The sequence below is a fragment of the Squalius cephalus genome (genome assembly GCF_949319135.1).
Source record: "Squalius cephalus genome assembly, chromosome: 3".
NCBI lineage: Eukaryota > Metazoa > Chordata > Actinopteri > Cypriniformes > Leuciscidae > Squalius > Squalius cephalus.
Genome location: NC_137124.1, coordinates 43,440,338 through 43,461,000, shown reverse-complemented (window position 1 = coordinate 43,461,000; position 20,663 = coordinate 43,440,338). Strand labels below are relative to the sequence as shown.

Sequence of the window (20,663 nt, the reverse complement as noted above, 5' to 3'; positions counted from 1 at the left end):
TTCGAAACTTCTCACACTCCTTCAGGACATCGTGCTGATGACCCATACCAAGTTTCGTAACAATTCGTTCATGCATTCTTAAAATACAGCATTTTAGCACAAAATTCAAAATGGCCGACAGTCAAAATGGCCGATATGGTAAAATTGGATATCATTCGAATCGGCATGTTACTCTGAATCTAACGAGACCAATTTTATGAATTTTGGACAAACTGTTCAGAAGTTATAAGTAAAAATAGCCATTTTTCATATCTCCGGACCAGTAGTTGGCGCTGTGCCGAAACACAGCATGTAGCCTCAGGTCATGCTTGTGATGACATGTACCAAGTTTGGTCTGAATCCGATAAAGCGTTGCGAAGATACAGCCCTACGACTGTTTTCGCAAGCGCTACGTAAAAAATGTTCGTGCGTTTATTGAAAACGGTTTGACGAATCAATTTGAATTCCATAACTTTTTGTCAGCACTGCCTGAAGATGATCTGGTTCAATTTTCGTGCAAATCGGACAAACCATCTAGGACGAGTTCGAAAAAGTAGCTTTTTCGAATGATTCAAAATGGCGGCCATATTTTTATTACGGAAAATGAAGTCATAGGGTGCAATTGAATCATCATGAGCTCAGGAATCAGAGGAAAAAAGAATTTTGTTGATTGGCCTTACGGTTCAAAAGTTATTAGCAAAATAAAAGTGAAACTTTGGACAGGTGGTGGCGCTAGAGGGAATGACTTAGAAACACCAAAATTGGTGTATTTAATGTTGGGACTGTCCTCTATCAGAATGTCAAACCAAAACAACTTTCCCGCAATCGGTTCTATGGGCTGCCACAGACTCCCATGGCGGAAGAATAATAATAAGAAATGGAACAGATACAATAGGTGCCTCCGCACCTTCGGTGCTTGGCCCCTAATTATTGTAATGCTCTTATGGGTGGTTGCCCTGCACGCTTAATAAACAAACTACAGCTGGTCCAAAATGCAGCAGCTCAAGTTCTTTCCAGAACCAGGAAGTATAACCATATTAGCCCCGTTCTGTCAACACTGCATTGGCTCCCTATTAAACATTGTATAAATTTTAAATATTTCTGATTACTTACAAAGCACTAAATGGTTTAGCTCCCCAGTACTTGAGCGAGCTATTAACACATTATAGTCCTTCCGTCTATTGCGATCTCAAAATTCCGGCCAGTTGATAATACCTAGAATATCAAAATCGACTGCTGGCGGTAGATCCTTTTCCTATTTAGCACCAAAACTTTGGAACAGTCTTCCTAACATTGTCCGGGAAGCAGACACACACTGTCAGTTCAAAGCTAGATTAAAAAACACATCTCTTTGACCTAGCATACACATAACACATTATAGACTTCTATAATTGAATGTTAGGCTGCATAGATTAGGTCAGCCGGAACCGGGAACACTTCCCATAAATCCTGATGTACTCGTTACATCATAAGAAGAATGGTGTCTACACTAATATTAGTCTCTCTGTTTATCCCGAGGTTTACCGCAGTCCGCCGTATCCAGATCTGATGTAGGACCTGCGCCTGGACATGACGACAATGCAGTCCTGAAGTGTCAACTAGTCTCTCCCCTGTGAAGGCCTCCCTCCCCTCCCTTTACCTCTCTACAGATAAAGAGTTGTCGGGATAATTCCGGTTCGCGTGGCTACGCGGAAGCGATAAAAATTCTGTATTATAAATTGAAAAGGCCAGACAAGTAGTTTGTTGAGGGTTGGTTTGTAGGGAAGGACTACACGCCTGCGCACTACACGCCTGCGCACATATATTCAAACGCGCATACCTATAGACTGAACTCGTAATACGCATGTGCACGCAATGCCATGTGCATCAACATTCTCACACATTCGTGTTTTTAAAGTTTGCGCAGAGAGAACTTAAGAGTTTTCTGTTAAAATGGTGTCGTGTTAACCCCTATTAACCCCTAAGTTAATAACTAATGATCATTGTGACGGAAGTGAATCAATCAAAACTAACTTTAGCTGGACAATAACTTTATTCTAGAGCTGCTTGTCACATGCCTGTCCTGTCTCGTGTAGCACATGTGGTGTTTGTGTTCCTGTCACTGTTTGTCCCCACCCTCCTTGTTATCTCATTATTGGTTTCATTTGCCCCACCTGTTGTTCCTCATTAACTGCCTGATTTGTCCCTTTAATAAGTTCCTTTGTGTTTGCAGTCTGTGTCGGATCGTTGTCTTGTATACGTCTCCTGTTCTCCCGTGACCTTTCTGGTATGTTTATTTTGGAAGTTGTTATTGTGTATTTAGTTGTGTTTTCCCCCTCGTGGGTGTTTGTTTTACTTTGTTCTTTTGTTTATTAAAATCTTTTCTCTGCACTTGAGTTTTTCTCGTTTTCTTAATACTACCGTGACAGAACGATCCGACCATGTCAAAAACTCAGCAGAGGAATTCCCAACATCCACTTGTTCCCCCCGTCTCATGCCCTCAGTATGAACGCATTCTTCGCGTTCAGTCACTGATTGCGCTCCGCCAACAGGGAGCTGACCTAAGGAAGTTCGCGGTCGAATTCCTTAGTGCAGCCGAGGGACTGGGCCTTAATGAAGAGCCCCTCAAGGACCTTTTCTTTTATGCTCTTGACGAGCCCATGGATTGGGTGCTTAGAAGGGCATATGACCGCAGTACCTTTGTGGCTATGGTGGAGGGTCTCGCTCGCTTGCAGGAGCGAGAGACCAGGAAGAGGGTCCCAGTTCCGGTGACCTCAGTGCCGGTGGTCCCGAGTCCAGTGTTCCCAGTTCCGGTGGTCCCGAGCCCAGTGGTCCCAGTTCCAGTGGTCTCAAAACGGAGGAGGAAGAAGAAGACTCCCTCCGTGACTGTTCCGGTGGCCTCAGTTCCGGTGGTCCCTGTTCCGGTGGTCCCTGTTCCAGTTATCCTGCTCGCACTACCTGCACCACCTCAGCGATCCGTCACGTCTGCCCAGCCAGAGACTGTTCACGTCACGTCTGCCCAGCCAGAGACTGTTCACGTCACGTCTGCCCAGCCAGAGACTGTTCACGTCACGTCTGCCCAGCCCGAGGGGTCTTCTCCGCCCTGGCCGCCCGAGGGAAAGTCTCCGCCGTGGCCGCCCGAGGGAGAGTCTGCTCCGCCCTGGCCGCCCGAGGGGTCGTCTCCGCCGTGGCCGCCCGAGGGGTCTTCTCCGCCCTGGCCGCCCGAGGGAGAGTCTGCTCCGCCCTGGCCGCCCGAGGGAGAGTCTGCTCCGCCCTGGCCGCCCGAGGGAGAGTCTGCTCCGCCCTGGCCGCCCGAGGGAGAGTCTGCTCCGCCCTGGCCGCCCGAGGGAGAGTCTGCTCCGCCCTGGCCGCCCGAAGGACTCTCTGCTCCGCCCTGGCCGCCCGAGGGAGAGTCTGCTCCGCCCTGGCCGCCCGATGGACTCTCTGCTCCGCCCTGGCCGCCCGATGGACTCTCGGCTCCGCCCTGGCCTCCAGAACTGTCCATTTTTTCCTGCCCCACCCTGGTCTGTCTTTCCTGTTCCCCCTGTCCCACCCTGGTCTGTCTTTCCTGTTCCCCCTGGCCCACCCTGGTCTGTCCCTCCCGTCCCGCCCTGGTCTGTCCCTCCCGTCCCTAGTGGAGCGTCTGGTAGCCGCTCCTTTAGGAGGGGGTAATGTCACATGCCTGTCCTGTCTCGTGTAGCACATGTGGTGTTTGTGTTCCTGTCACTGTTTGTCCCCACCCTCCTTGTTATCTCATTATTGGTTTCATTTGCCCCACCTGTTGTTCCTCATTAACTGCCTGATTTGTCCCTTTAATAAGTTCCTTTGTGTTTGCAGTCTGTGTCGGATCGTTGTCTTGTATACGTCTCCTGTTCTCCCGTGACCTTTCTGGTATGTTTATTTTGGAAGTTGTTATTGTGTATTTAGTTGTGTTTTCCCCCTCGTGGGTGTTTGTTTTACTTTGTTCTTTTGTTTATTAAAATCTTTTCTCTGCACTTGAGTTTTTCTCGTTTTCTTAATACTACCGTGACACTGCTATAAAGCCAAAACAATCTCTGTTACTTTAATTTCCTATTATCACTGTAAAGCCACTTTGGAACAATCTACATTGTTAAAAGCGTTATATAAATGAAGATGACTTGACTTGACTTGACTTGACTTAAGCACTGAAGATATTCCAAAATGGACTGAAACTTTTTTTTTTTTTTTTTTTGGTGCTCAGTCACTTTTTAGTTAGTGCACTTTTGTGTTTTGTTGTCACTTCATAGTAGAATCTTCAGTAAAACATTTTCCTCAAAGGATCTTGGATTTTGAATGTGTTTGGTGTGCAGATTTCTTGTTTTGTTTTTAAACTGAATTGCAAACATAATGTCCTTTTTTTGTTGTTTTCCCAACCAATCCTCCAAAAGGCAGTCCTGCCTAAAACTCATGCCATTGTTTGAGCCAATGTTACTATGTCAGACTAAATGCTCTAACACAGCAATGCGTGTTTACACTTCTGTCTAAAAGTTTACTATTTCTAATCATATTAAGTTGGGATAAGATAAAGAATTTCACACTGAAAATATGTAATTTTTTAATATGTAATATAAATATGTAATATTTTTATATTAATATGTCATATAAATATGTAATATTTTAAAAATATATATTTTCTCCAGTATATCAACTATAAACGTAATATCAATATTTATATCTAACAAAAAAAATTCTCAATGTGAACGAAAAAAAAAAGTACTCTGTATCAAATTCACAGCTAAGGTAGTGTAAGGACAGGGCAGTAAGATGAACCTGAGCTTAATCCTTTCTACAACATGCTGGCTATAAACATAATAATGTGATGGGTTGTCTTATCACTATTTGTAGAAAGGTATTTCAATGCCATAGCAAGGACTACATTCAAGTCACAAGCTCCCTGGATGTACTGTACTCCACATTAAGCATGCAGCATAATGTCAGCATTAGAAGCCTGAAAAGAAAGGCGAAGTGTCTTTAAAGAGACTTTCCATAAAAATATATGCTGTTACGTCCAATAATAACCAACTGCAGAACCGCAGAACCATACGTCATAGCAGTGTGAGGACGACAGCTCCAGCCTGACAGTCTGATGCCGGAAGTGGGCGGGGTCAAAGTCTGATGCCGGAAGTGGACGGAGTTCATGTTTAACATGGTAGAACAAGGAAAAGTCAAGTCAAGTCAAGTCATCTTCATTTATATAGCGCTTTTAACAATGTATATTGCCTCAAAGCAGCTTTACAGAGATAAACGTATAATTTATGGTAACAGAGATTACCATAAATCTCTGAAGAAGAAAAGAGAAAAGAAGAAGAGAAGAAGCTAAAAATAATTTATATCTTTGTTGGATACAACATACTTAACGTTACGCTTATACAAAACGTCTCTAAGTATTTTGTAAGTTAATATTCAACAATACTATTGATCTGTCATTGACAACATTATATGAGAACTGAACTGAGCTGGATGATAACATCACAGTTTTCTCCAGAATGGCTAACGTAACGTTATATAGATTAATTCACTGAATGAATAACTTTTTTACAACAGAAATGAATCAACACTGAACCTACTTAAGCTGGATTATGACACTATTTTGTTCTAGATCTGCCGAGACAAACTTTGTTGCATTATTTTCCTATGATCCGTGTAAAGCTGCTTTGAAACAATCTGTATTGTAAAAAGTGCTATATAAATAAAGGTGACTTGACTTAATAAATGTGACTAAGTGAGAATTGTGATGATGGCACTTGATCATGTACTGTATTGTTATTTTACAGTTGGATTGTATCACTTTGTTAGGTTACATATTTATGGTTTGTGATTTAATTTGTTGTTAAGCGTTGTATTTTATAGCATTTATTAAAATTTCTGACCATGAGAATTTCATTAATTGTATTTTATTTCACCTTCAGAACCACATAATTATCCATTTGGCAGACGCTTTTATCCAAAGCGACTTGCATTGCATTTCAAGGTACACATATTTAATAGTAGTCCCTTTGGAATTAGATGGTTTTCTGCATGATTTAGACAAAATATTAAATTATCTTCATTAACGTCTAAAGGTTACACAAACAATCCACACTGAAACTTAAGCTAACAAAACACAAACAATTATATATTTCTGTATTTATATTTTGTTATAATAATATTTCATATCTATGAATGCATCCCATTAAACATGCAAACACATAGGATAAGTTTGAGTAGGGTTGGAGTAAAAGATGAAAAGCGCCTCAGGATTAACTCAATTTGTATTTATTTGATTTATTTTTCACTTGAGAATTATGTTAAATGTGTGCCTGCATAACTTTTATAAGATTTATTTTCTTTGGTTTGATTTTATTTTGTATAACTTATTTATTATTTAGTTCGATTTTGTATTTTTATTTAATTACTATTTTTTATTTGGAGCAATTAAATCAAATGTTCAAACGCTCAACCTTTGTTTTCATATCATTATTTTTTTTGTTTTAAGCTTTGTTCAATTTATATTGTTAATCATTTGACTCAACAAAACAAATGGATAAAGTATAATTTTAACTTTTAAAAAACTATTAACATTTGTTAATAGTGTAGTATATTGTATTTTGTTAATAGGACAAAACATAATTCTTATATTTTATCATATTTGAGATATTACATTTTCAATTAAATCGTTTAAATGCCTTGCTGCGCCCACTTCCGGCATCAGACTTTGACCCCGCCCACTTCCGGCATCAGGCTGTCAGGCTGGCGCTGTCGTCCTCACACTGCTATGACGTATGGTTCTGCGGTTCTGCAGTCAGACCTATCTCGTTACGTATCCTGATGTGGCTCCCTAGCACGTAACATGATACTGACTGATCACCACGTCAAGAGTTCCTTATAATAAGGTGATGACTGAGAGGCTAGTTCACACACACGTACCACACAATCATCCACTGCAATTTGGCAGTTGTGTATGTCGAAAATATTTGATATTTTAAGACATTTATTGAACTTGACACACAGTCATGAGGGGGGCTGTTCTATGATGCCATTTCCTATTTTATGTTTTTGTTCTGCATGTAGTTTGCACCACATTACTTTGTTTATTAATGTGAAAAAACGATTAATATGGTGTGACTAACAGAGACAATATTTGTCTAAGGAAAAATGATAAAGGATTATGCCAAACTACACAAGGTTTTCTTTTAAGAATTTTATTCTTTAGGGTTTTTTATTGTTATTTTAATTTGTGGACATAAAATCAGTAGGCTTTATCAATTTGACAATATGTCCACAAATTATATATATATATATATATAAAATACATTAATTCAGAAATTCATACTCATCTTATAAGAAATGTATTCAAGTAATTGTATATATGAATTGAATATTTAATGCAAATTATTAGATCCCAAAAACATAAGCAGTGTGTATAATATATATATATATACAGTGGTGGTCAAATTTGATGGCACCCCTGATAAATATGATAAAAAATGGCTGTAAAAAATAAATCTGCATTGTTTATCCTTTTGATCTTTCATTCAAAAAATTCACAAAAATCTAACCTTTCATTGAAGTAAAATAATTGAAATTGGGGGGTAAATCACATTATAAAATAAATGTTTTTCTCCAAAACACGCTGGCCATAATTGTTGGCACCCTGTTATTAAATACTTTTTGCAACCTCCTTTTGCCAAGATAACTGCTCTGAGTTTTCTCCTATAATGCCTGATGAGTTTGGAGAATAACTGACAAGAGATCAGAGACCATTCCTCCATACAGGATCTCTCCAGATCCTTCAGATTCACAAGTTCATGTTGGTGCTTCTCCTCTTCAGTTCAGCCCAATCATTTTCTATAGTGTTCAGTTTAGGGGACTGGGACGGTCATGGCAGAAGCTTCATTTTGTGCTCAGTTACCCATTTTTGTGTTGATTTTGATGTTTGTTTTGGATCGTTGTCCTGAATGAAGATCCAACCACGGCCCATTATAAGATTTCTAGCAGAGGCCGTCAGGTTTATCTGTTGGTATTTGCTAGAATCCATAATACCATGTATCTGAACAAGATGTCCAGGACCTCCAGCAAATAAATAGGCCCACAACATATAAGATTCAGCAGTATATTTAACCGTAGGCATGGGGTACTTTTTATCCCTGTTTGCACCAAACACATCTGGTGGGTTTGCTGCCAAAAAGCCCTTTTTTTGTTTCATCTGACCATAGAATCCGGTCCCTTTTGAAGATCCAGCCGTGTCTGACAACTGAATATGCTGGAGTTTGTTTTTGGAGGAGCGAGGAGGATTTTTCTTGAAACCCTCCCAAACAACATGTGGTGATGTAGGGGTTGTTTGATCATTTTTTTTAGGCTTTCTGACCCCCAAGACTCAACTAATCCCTGCAATTCTCCATCTATGATCCTTGGAGAGTCTTTGGCCACTCAAACTATCCTCCTCACCGTCCATTAATACAATATAGACACATGTCCACTTCCTGGCAGATTCGTAACATCTTTAGTTGATTATGACTTCTTAATTATTGCCCTGATGGTCAAAATGGGGATTTTCAATTCTTTCGATATTTTCTTACAGCCACTTTCTATTTTGTGAAGCTCAACAATCTTTTGCTGCACATCAGAACTATATTCTTTGGTTTTCCTCATTGTGATTGATGATTCAGGGGATTTGGCCTTTGTGTTTCCTCATATTTAAACTCCTGTGAAACAAGAAGTCATAGCTGGACAATTTCATGTTCCTAGTCACCCTGGTGTGCTAAAAAAGGTAAATATTAATGGGAAAATACTTCAGAGATATTTTTCTCATAAAAAATTCTAGGGGTGCCAATAATTATGGCCAGCGTGTTTTGGAGAAAAACATTTATTTCATAATGTGATTTACCCCCCAATTTCAATTCTTTTACTTCAATGAAAGGTTACATTTTTGCGAATTTTTTGAAGGAAAGATCAAAAGGATAAACAATGCAGATTTATTTTTTACAGCCATTTTTTATCATATTTACCAGGGGTGCCATCAATTTTGCCCATGACTGTATATATATATATATATATATATATATATATATATATATATATATATATATATATATATATATATATATATATGTATTAGAAAAATAGAGAGACATTAGAAGTTTGGCTGCACATTATTAGTTTGGCCTTTACTTCAAGTATAGTGTCTGAGCACTATGTGTATGTGACCTGATGTCAAATCCAATATGTCAAACGTCTCATGTTGCAACACTCACCACATGCACATGTTGGCTCGTCTCTGCACCAGTCATCTGATGAAACTTATATGGACTGATATCAATGAGCGATGACACATGACCATGGTAGGCACTGCAGGAGAAACACACTGAATGAAAAACTCACAAGAATCAACATAACAAAGTTCCACAATGTTTGAGAGGGCTTGAGTTATCTTATCTTTTAATTATTATTTTGCTTATGTGAGTGAAAAGTGGCCCAGAAACAAACCAACACAGCAAAAAAAATCACATGCTATATTTCTGAATGGATATGGCCTTCATTCAAATAAACCTGAAGACGAGGTGATTCTTTCTTTTTGTACAGCATTGGTTTTGAATACCAAGGCATATGATGACTATGTATATCCATAGGCAAAGCAATGTGAATGTTCTCTACAGTATGTCCAGATACAAGACTTAAGATAAAGTTAATATTTAAGCTATGAGCTTCACGCTTCTAAGAACTTGGTTACTGTTTATATCCCAGTGCAGAGGAAGAGGAGACACAGCCAGTGTGCTGTTGACTTACTTCTCCAGTGTGATGATGTCTTTGCCGCCGGTATACTGCCAGGCCAACCTCAGGGCCAGATCATTTGCCTCGGACCTAAATGTCAAAAACAGAAAAGTTGATTATGGGTTTGAGCCTCCACGCACCATACAGACTTTATTATCAAGCTGCTGCCTTCAACACTGAAAACAAAAATTGCTACCTAGCCATCCAACAAAAAGCCATGAATGTAGCAATTTGCTAGAATACTTGTGCAGATGAAGCTTGGTAAATGCTGCTGCGTGATGTAATGAAATCCTGTGATGAAACTTTCTCACCAGCAGAAAACTGCATGTTTGATAACCTGTAGTTAGAGCCCTCCCCACACCTTAAACCTCAGTCATTACAAAACTTTCACCCACAGTACCCCGGTACAATCCTGATGACACCATTGGCGATTGGCACTCAGCCAGTAACCATATGTGTTAGTAACCATATGCAAATGATCCACTGGCTAGGTGTGAATATTTGTGCTCTCATAACAATTTTTTATAAGAGTATAGTCTGGTTGGTCAGTCAAAATATCTCTATGCATGTGTAAGTATTATTAAAGACTTGTCTGTAAAACCTGTTTCAAACTGGGAGTGTTTTGAAGCAAGCAGAAAACTCAATGTGCATGTAAACTGTAGGCTAAACTCTGAGAACAGACTGTCTGAGCTCACAGACCTACCCTGAATTGACAAAGTAGCACACAGAGAGCTTTTCAGGAAGGGTGGCTTGGAGACGCTGAGCATACAGGACCAGATTGTCATGTAGGAAGCGAGAGTTGGTGTTGAGAAGCTCCATTTGCTTTGTTCCTGCCTCAACCACATCTGGGTGGCAATGACCCACTGGAGAACAACACAGAAACATCAGTTGAATAATTACTACAGGGATGAATGTATTAGTGCAGATAATTGCACTCAGGAAGATATATTCATGTAATAATGGTACTGTATTAAATCAGATCATTTAAAATACTTTTTATGAGTGAGCCCTTAAAAAAATAAGTATACTTCAAGTACATTTTATTATGTAACAAAGTTCAAGTATTTGGTTACACTTTATTTTAAGGTGTTGTTGTAACAGTGTAATTAAACATTTAAGTACTGAGTAATATTAAGTAACTACATGTACTTACTATAGGGTTAGGGTAGGGTTAGGGTTTGGTTCAGGGTTAGTTGCATGTAATTATGCATAATTTATAGTTATTACTATAGTAACTACATATGGTATTTTTTTAGGATACTTTATGTAGTAAGTATGATAATATTAATGTAATAGTAGTATACTTGTACGTGTACTATTTCAATACTACTTTTTAGTGTTAAAAGTATACTTTTAAATATACTTTAAGTGTGATGATAGAAGTAAACTTTGAGTACACAACTAGTTTATAACTACGTTTTTCGCTTGTACTGCAACTATACAAGTGAACTTGTAGGTATACTGATAGTTTACTAGTTAAATACTTAAAACACATTATTTAGTTTATGAAAGTAAACTTTGGAGTATACTCTCTGTAAACTGCTAGTTAAGTAGTTTTATACTGCAAGTATGCTTGTAAGTTCTCTGAACTTACATCATACTTATAGTTTACTGTTTATATATTATTTTTGAACTCTGTACCCCAAAGCTGACTTATTACTATATAAACTTGAACATGTAAGTTTATAAGACAGAATGTAAATCTATGTGGAAAAAAGTATTTAATTTGCTACTTAATCAAAAGAGCGAACACAACTACAAGCCAAGTATACTTAGAATACTTCATTATATCTTGATCAAAAGACTGAGTACAAGTATAGGCCAAATATACTTAGACTTTTCTGTCAGTATAAGGGAAGTATACTTAAAAGTAATTTTAAGTATATTTCTGAGAAGTTCAAGAAGTTCATAAATAGTAGACTGAAAGTATACTTTCTTATTTTTTAGTTTAAAAGAAGTATATTAATAGCACACTTGAATGAACTACTTTTTTGTTAGGAAGATTAAGTTTTGAATCAGGACATCAGGTTTGTTTCAATGGCTCTGAAAATGCATGTTGATTAGAGTGAAATAAATGATAAAGATAAATAAAACATTTTTCTTTTAATTTATCTTCAGACAATGTCTTGCATCATGCATGGGAATCTTTGTTCCATCATCAAAGCAGCAATGACACTGAAAAAACGCTCACTCAGATAACGGCAAGGGTACTTGAGTTAATGTACTTCATTTTGGTACAATGAAGTGTACTTCAACATAGTATAATCAAATATTATATCAGGAAATTGGTACTTTACTCAAGTTAGTATTGAAACAGAAAATTTTAACTTCTACATTTCAAAAGAAACAAAATGGCACTCTTTCTCTCAATTTCACTTACAATTTCATTTACAAAATTTCCAATATTGTCTGTAAAACAAAATGCAAAAATGTTCTAAATGTGCAAAATGTTCTTTTTGATGTCTAAATCTTTTTGGGCTCTCTAAATGGAGGAATTCCAGTTATGTAATTACTGTGGGGCGAATTTGTCAGCCATGCTTTATCAATAGTTACTGTGTTTATGTTGTTTTGTAGTTTTTGACAGTTAAAGTTCACAGGCATTCCTAATTAACATATCAAGCTGTTCAATATACAAATTACAATTACATTAGAAACTTTCACTTTGAACTGCTTTTATTTGAAGCAAGAGAGTTCACTTTGAACTGCTTTCATTTGAACAGGGGGAGTGTGGCTTTATAGCACCAGATATATGTCACTTTGCTCCCAGCTGATTAGCAGTTCAGGTTTATCTCTAACCCAGAATAAATTCTGCTCAGGAGCTGGTTAGCTCTGTAGCATAAGTTACGATGGTGATGAACGCCACAAAAAAAAAAAAAAAAAAAAAAAGAAAAACTAGAGTTTGCTCAAACTAATCTGAAACTTACCCTGTAGCAACTGAACCCGCAACATTTTGTAAGGGTGCATCTGACCATTTTTTTTTCAGCTACTGTTTTCCTATAAGCACTTCTCTAATAAGAGTTTGTGTTGGTTCTATTTCTACTTCTATCAAATTTGTGTTTAGATAATGATAAATGAAATGCAAATGGTCTATGATACCAATAGATATCCACAATTTATTGAGATGGTAAAACTTGTGTACAATGTTTCTACCAGAGCAATTATGTATGTTCTTTTAGTACCACGTTAAATGTAAGAGGTTTGCCGTTATTGGCTTCAGGTTTTACAATAATTGTTTCTGGAGCCTTACATAGTCAGGGCATTGAGAAAATTGTAATTAATCAATTTGCTTTAAAAACTGCATGAAACTTCACATCTCCGTATTCCATCTGTTAATTTTTAAAACTAATCAAAAGATTTACTTTTTTTTTTTTTTAATGCTTTAGTACTTGTTTTCTTTTGCTAGAGTAAATGTCTGGTAAGGTGCTTTGACTTTTAAATGAGCAAAACTTCAATTGCAGCTGCACTTTCACAACCCTGATATACACATTGACTGAAGATCTTACATTGACAGCCTAAATCTAAGGAATTTGTCTGTAATTTTGACAATAAGGTTTTCAGGTTTGACCAGTTGCTCTGTTTAGGGATCTTTCAAACATTTACATTTTTAAAGGCACACTATGCAGTTTCCGAAATGATTTCGAAGCTGTTATATTAAAGGAGAACTCCGGTCAATTTGAACATTGAGCTCATTTTTTTGTACATTTGGAGTGCTGTCAATACAGAGAACAACGACAAAAATTGGTGTTGCCTACACCGAGTTATTCTATTTTTAAAATTTGAACCCTGTTGACTTCAATGGGGCAAGTACTAAACCTGCTTTTAGCCTCTTAACATCCTTGATGTGTCATTACAAGTGCACAGAAAATGTGAGTGATCCCTTCTGAGTGAACACGAGTGAGTCTGACTGCAGTAGATGTGAAAGAAATGTATAAAAATTATGTTATTTAAGCCAGCGCAAATACCTTTGTTTACATCCTGTTTTTCGGTTGAAGTCCAAAGTAGTCGATTGCCGAGTTCACACGCGTGATCATAGGTATTAAATCTATGCGTGTGAACTCTGCAATCGACTACTTTGGACTTCAACCGAAAAACAGGATGTAAACAGGTATTTGCGCTGGCTTAAATAACATCATTTTTATACATTTCTTTCACATCTACTGCAGTCAGACTCACTCGTGTTCACTCAGAAGGAATCACACACATTTTCTGTGCACTTGTAATGACACATCAAGGATGTTAAGAGGCTAAAAGCAGGTTTAGTACTTGCCCCATTGAAGTCAATAGGGTGCAAATTTTAAAAATAGAATAACTCGGTGTAGGCAACACCGATTTTTGTCGTTGTTCTCTGTATTGACAGCACTCCAAATGTACAAAAAAATGAGCTCAATGTTAAAATTGACCGGAGTTCTCCTTTAAGGTACAAATCTTGCATAGTGTGCCTTTAAAAGTTGCTTTGCTTCAGGTCCACAGTTCACGAGTGTTTTATTCAATCCCCGGTGCATCATTTCTATTCTACTGAGAGTCTTTTGTAGATCTGATTTTATGTTTAGTTTTATGTTGATTTGTTTATGTGAGGATATTTTCCACAAATCTTCTATACAAAATCAAATTTACTACAACCGCAATTTCCCTTTACAATTACATAGGCCTACCATGTGCTACGTTGTTTATGCAATCCAGGTATTTCTCATCTTTTTCGTTGTACATGTACTGGCCCTTTGCTCGAACAATCTTGATAGGGTCATGACTGAAGAACACTTTGCAGGATGGACTATATGGAGGGAAAAGACAGAAATAAAAGACTTGTATCGACTGACGCTTTAATCATGAAGTTAAAGAATTTAAGCCATAAAGCATTTGAATTATTAGCGTGCTTTTGTCTTGAGACGCATTCTGTGAAAAAAATATTTTTGATGAAACATTAAACTTGTTGTCAAATCCTCTTTTCATCATGACAGGTACCGGTATAGACTTGATCCAGACTTAAACGTGCACTTATGAAACCAAGTTTCCTTACTTTCCATACACTGCATATCTCAAACTCATCTCATATGTCTTCTGATATTGATGTTCTTTTATTTCTCAGTGAAGAAAACGACATCCTCGCTGCCACGTACGCTTTTCTTTTAGGGTCATAGGCTAATAATGTATAATAAATAACACTAATACAAACAATAATAACTAATAACAAAACAGGTCACAGGTGTCATAATACCTCTGATAGACATTAGTTCGTGCGTTATAACTGCAGTAATGTCTCCTTACCCTACATGTTTCCGACGGAGATCGATAGTCTTCTGCTTATCGAAAGTTGTCGTTGCCATTTCTTTACTTGTAGGAGCTCACAAACTCGTGTGACTGCTGCTGGAGGTACAATGAGTACAGCACTGTCAACTCCATTGATGTGTGTGTGTGTGTGTGTGTGTGTGTGTGAGAGAGAGAGAGAGAGAGAGAGAGAGAGAGAGAGAGAGAGGGGGGGGGGGGGGTGATTGACAGACAGACCATCACGTAGCCTATCAGTTCAATCACTATTGCAAAAGTGGACCGTTCGCTCCTATCTAAATGTAGATTACGTGACCAAACACTTGGAGAAAAGATATTTTATTTGGCTCCAACAGAATATCACATAACATGAATTGGAAATGAAGTGCCCTGAGCCATGGACACGCACACCACAATCTTGTCAAATAGCCAACACTTTAAATGTTACAACAACAATTAATAGCAAACCTATACGAATTGAGAAATGTGAGAAAAACAAGAACGATTTTTGATATTTTGAATACAGCTGGCCTACTGTTCAAAAGTTTTAGATCGGTAAGTTTATTAAGGGTTTTAAAAGAAGTCACTTCTGCTCACCAAGGCTGCATTTATTTGATCCAAAATACAGCAGAAACAGTAATATTATGAAATAGATTTAAATTTAAATAATTGTTTTCTAAACTCTAGTTTTGTAACACTATACACTATCGTTCAAAAGTTTGGGGTCAGTAAGAATTGTTTTTTGGGAAGAAATGAAAGAAAGTAGCCTATTACTTTTATTCGTATTGAATTGATCAAAAGTGACAGAAAAGATAATGTTACTTAAGCTTTATTTCAGATAAATGCTGTTCTTTCGAACATCAAAGAATCCTGAAAAAAAAATACACAACTGTTTTCAACATTGATAATAATAAGAAATGTTTCTTGAGCAGCAAATCATCATAGTAGAATGATTTCTGAAGGATCATGTGACACTGAATACTGGAGTAATGATGCTGAAAATTCAGCTTTGCCATCACAGGAATAGATGACATTTAAAAAAAATTTTGGATCAAATAATTGCAGCCTTGTTGAGCAGAAGTGACTTCTTTTAAAAACATTACAAAATCTTACAGATGTAAAGTATATATATATATATATGTGTGTGTGTGTGTGTGTGTGTGTGTGTGTGTGTGTGTGTGTGTGTGTGGCCAGTGGCCACAATATCTACTATAGACATTTGGGGGAGGGGGACGTTTGTAATTTTGTGGATGTTTTGCTTAATTATTATTCAATAAAAGTAGCTAAAAAAAACAATCAATCAGAGTACATGTTAAATCAAAAAAGCAGTTAAAACATTGTACAAACATATATCATTAGAAAATCATAAATTGTCATAACTTACAACGATTAGGAAAATAATGAAATTTTCTTTAATAAACCTATCTTGGTGGAAAAAAAAGTAAGAAGAAAACAAAACAAGGAAATGTTTTCAGAATTGCACCATTGAAAGTTGAAACATTAGTTTAAAAGTCACATATGGCTCCCATGCCTTCTATTCAAACAAAAAAACTCATAAAGAAAGATTTTGTGACATTATAATAGTAACAATAAATGGACACAAATGAAATGTTTATGAAAATGTGACTGGTATGCATGCACATTAACAGTGACGCTTATCAGTTTGAAAACAAATATTTGAAAAAAATCCAGCGTAGCATTACTGTTTTCAGTCTTGTTTGCAACTGTATTCCGTACTGTTAAAACAAAACTAATTCCCAGTGCCAACATGAAAGTGATTAAAATATATTCTTATTGTGGCTGAGTAACTGACACCAAAATGCATTTGTGTATGGTGTACATCACATCAGTGCATAAAAAAAGAACTATAAATTGCACTTTAATCACAATAACTGCACATTTATATCCCACTATACATATATTAATCTAAACTTAATGCAACAAGAGATGGAGAGAAAGAACAGAAAAGAGAAAAAATAATTTCAGACTCATTCCTTTCCAGTCAATATTTCATCAAAATCGTGTCATCAGAACTGATGTTCAGTGATATATTTAACCCTCCTTCGTGGTCAAAAGTGACCGAAGACTTGAAATGTAACTTTTTTTTTCTTCAGGAAAACCAATGTAATATATTTTTGTTCAATAATATTTGTGGATTATTATTTAGAATTTTATGGGGATTTTATGATACTATGCAATATTTATAAAAAATGTATGAGCTATTTTTTCCCCCAATTGAAAATAATTTAATAAACACTATCATAAAAACTTTTTTATTATTAAGTTGTGGATTTGGATTTATACTTAGACATTCTCAAAGACTACTTTTTGACAAGGTTTAGATTTTCTTGTTGAAAGTTGAAATGTTGGTTTAGATTTTCATTTCAATCAAAGTTGAAATGTTGATTTGAAGTGCCAGTTTTTGCATAAAGAGGAGATTTTGTTACACATAACATCAAAATTCAATAAAAATGTAACAAAAATGAACAGGTATGCTTTATTACCGCTTAATCTGGGTCTGATCTGATTTCAATCTCTTATTTGAGTCTTTTGTCTCAATTTTACCACACTATTACAGCCACACCAGTTCATTTGTGTGTGTACAATAGTGTGTTGTGTGTATATGTCTCTGCATGTGTTGAAGTGAGTGTGTGTTTGAGTGGGTGTGTCCCAAAATATATATTTTTTTTTATTTTTTTTTATTGCATTGCGATTTTATTTCACACATTTGCAAAAACTTGCTGTGCTATAGTCGCGATAGTTCATATATACACTCACCTAAAGGATTATTAGGAACACCTGTTCAATTTCTCATTAATGCAATTATCTAATCAACCAATCACATGGCAGTTGCTTCAATGAATTTAGGGGTGTGGTCCTGGTCAAGACAATCTTCTGAACTCCAAACTGAATGTCAGAATGGGAAAGAAAGGTGATTTAAGCAATTTTGAGCGTGGCATGGTTGTTGTTGCCAGACGGGCCGGTCTGAGTATTTCACAATCTGCTCAGTTACTGGGATTTTCACGCACAACCATTTCTAGGGTTTACAAAGAATGGTGTGAAAAGGGAAAAACATCCAGTATGCGGCAGTCCTGTGGGCGAAAATGCCTTGTTGATGCTAGAGGTCAGAGGAGAATGGGCCGACTGATTCAAGCTGATAGAAGAGCAACTTTGACTGAAATAACCACTCGTTACAACCGAGGTATGCAGCAAAGCATTTGTGAAGCCACAACACGCACAACCTTTAGGGCGGATGGGCTACAACAGCAGAAGACCCCACCGGGTACCACTCATCTCCACTACAAATAGGAAAAAGAGGCTACAATTTGCACGAGCTCACCAAAATTGGACAGTTGAAGACTGGAAAAAAGTTGCCTGGTCTGATGAGTCTCGATTTCTGTTGAGACATTCAGATGGTAGAGTCAAAATTTGGCATAAACAGAATGAGAACATGGATCCATCATGCCTTGTTACCACTGTGCAGGCTGGTGGTGGTGGTGTAATGGTGTGGGGGATGTTTTCTTGGCACACTTTAGGCCCCTTAGTGCCAATTGGGCATCGTTTAAATGCCACGGCCTACCTGAGCATTGTTTCTGACCATGTCCATCCCTTTATGACCACCATGTACCCATCCTCTGATGGCTACTTCCAGCAGGATAATGCACCATGTCACAAAGCTCGAATCATTTCAAATTGGTTTCTTGAGAGCATCTTTGGGATGTGGTGGAACGGGAGCTTCGTGCCCTGGATGTGCATCCCACAAATCTCCATCAACTGCAAGATGCTATCCTATCAATATGGGCCAACATTTCTAAAGAATGCTTTCAGCACCTTGTTGAATCAATGCCACGTAGAATTAAGGCAGTTCTGAAGGCGAAAGGGGGTCAAACACAGTATTAGTATGGTGTTCCTAATAATCCTTTAGGTGAGTGTATATGTGTGGGGGGAGGAGGGGTGTCGATTTTGCACTCTTGATATTTATAGTATCACCCCTTCATTGCTGTGCACTTTTTATTGCACAATGCCAAGCGATTCTCAGAGTTTTCATATTTTTTCGAATTTCCCATTCATTTCTTATGTCGGTCATTTTTGACCACGAAGGAGCCACGAAGGAAAAAAGTGTGAATTTTTTTCCCGACCCTTTAACATATCCAAATCATGGCCATTCCGATAAAGCAAAAAAATTTATTTTATTTCAAAACGTACAATTATTCGTCATTTCTGACCGAAGAGTCCCATGAACTTTTTGGGTTGAAAAAAAGAATAAAGACAGACAACATCTATTATAATCATCACACTGTCTGCAACTCGGCTGAGCATGAACAGAAGTAAAACATTTTATGGTGAAAGGTATTTCAAATTTCATATTATCAGGAATCCCCTTTGCATGATGCAGTAATTAAAAGTAAAAAGAAAAGAAACAGCCAAGAAAGAAAATTATCTTATTAAATTATCAATGAATCATTCAATTCAGTATATACAAAACTAATTTCAGTAAAAGATTTCTGCATTGTTGTTATCATAATCTTAAATGCCCACCAGAGGTTGAGAGAGACCATAATCCTGCCACCTCCAGACTGAAAACCCATTGTAACGCCAGCAGTGCTGTGATCAGGCATGTTTTAATTTATCGATTGTGGCTGAAGCCTCATTAAAAAGTTCAAAGTAATAGTCAAAATGGTTTTAAAGCTGTAAAAATAAATGAACTCTGGAATGTAGCGGTGCTTGCTGATTATAGGCTATAAAATGATAATCAGTGCTGACTAAGAAATAAAGCTCTCGAATGATTGCTGTATGCTTGCACCTTGTACTGTACATTAACACTGTATTTGATTATGGTGACTAATACTGATGTCCCAACTTTCACTTTAAGAAAGTCATAAACAATGTAACACTTATAGCTCCAACAATACATGAATAGCATTTATGAGCCTTTATAGCTGCAAAAGAATACACTGAAATGTTATATCTACAACTCAAAGAGTAGACAAGAAATAACCATTTCCAACAAAGGAATGAATGACAAATTACTTCATGCACAAAGACTATAGTCTTTGTTATAACATAAAAAAATGAACAAATCAAACAATGAGCAAAAGGTCATAATTAAAGAGATCCCACCCTGCTTTTCTCAGACGGTGTAGCTCACTGCTACGAAAAGAACCCCACTGAAAAGTGAACAAAGATGGCTTTGCTGGTGGAGGGATGAACATAGCAACTTCCCATGCATCACATAGACATTTATGAGTTGCAGCTGCCTAGCTTACTCTAGAGCAGATGCAGATGCATCTTGTATCCTGCTCTTTCGATAATTTGAATGTGTAAGTTGTCACTCTCACTACAAGGCAGGGCAACGTCGTGGCGCAGGAGGGCCAGATGCCACACTGAGCTCTTTGCAATAAAGAAATCCATCAATCCTGCTTTTCGGATTTTCTCAAGCCACCAGCCAAGGAGTGACACCCTTTATAAGGTGAAAACAAAATAAAAATGAACCCCCTCTAGAGAAACACATTTTTTTGATTCGAGCTGAAAGACACGCAGTTAGTGATTTGCAGAAGCCATACAATTTGACCACACCACAATATGTATACATACTTCAAGTTGGCATCATGCTTGGTTTAGGATGTATGGATAGAGTCTTTAGTCATTTAAGCTGGTAGTATGGATGGTGT

At 37.3% G+C, this 20,663-nt stretch overlaps 2 protein-coding genes across 3 annotated transcripts in view; both read right to left on the bottom strand.

Moving 5' to 3' along the window:
• The window catches only part of etnppl (ethanolamine-phosphate phospho-lyase), a 31,972-nt gene extending 16,668 nt beyond the window's left edge, over nt 1-15,304 (bottom strand). The window contains exons 1-5 of one of the 2 annotated variants that reach the window (XM_079866342.1): nt 14,995-15,304; nt 14,382-14,500; nt 10,433-10,592; nt 9,745-9,819; nt 9,213-9,306 (exon numbers count right to left, since the gene is read on the bottom strand). In XM_079866342.1, coding sequence (XP_079722468.1) covers nt 9,213-9,306; nt 9,745-9,819; nt 10,433-10,592; nt 14,382-14,500; nt 14,995-15,053 — 507 coding nt within the window. In that variant the 5' untranslated portion in view covers nt 15,054-15,304. The remainder of the gene's footprint in view (nt 1-9,212; nt 9,307-9,744; nt 9,820-10,432; nt 10,593-14,381; nt 14,501-14,994) is intronic. The other variant, XM_079866343.1, reaches the window with a different exon arrangement.
• Nucleotides 15,305-15,320: 16 nt separating this feature from the next.
• The window catches only part of col25a1 (collagen type XXV alpha 1 chain), a 1,104,568-nt gene continuing 1,099,225 nt past the window's right edge, over nt 15,321-20,663 (bottom strand). The window contains exon 38 of the mRNA XM_079866340.1: nt 15,321-20,452. Within this exon, the coding sequence (XP_079722466.1) occupies nt 20,426-20,452 (27 nt within the window). The 3' untranslated portion in view covers nt 15,321-20,425. The remainder of the gene's footprint in view (nt 20,453-20,663) is intronic.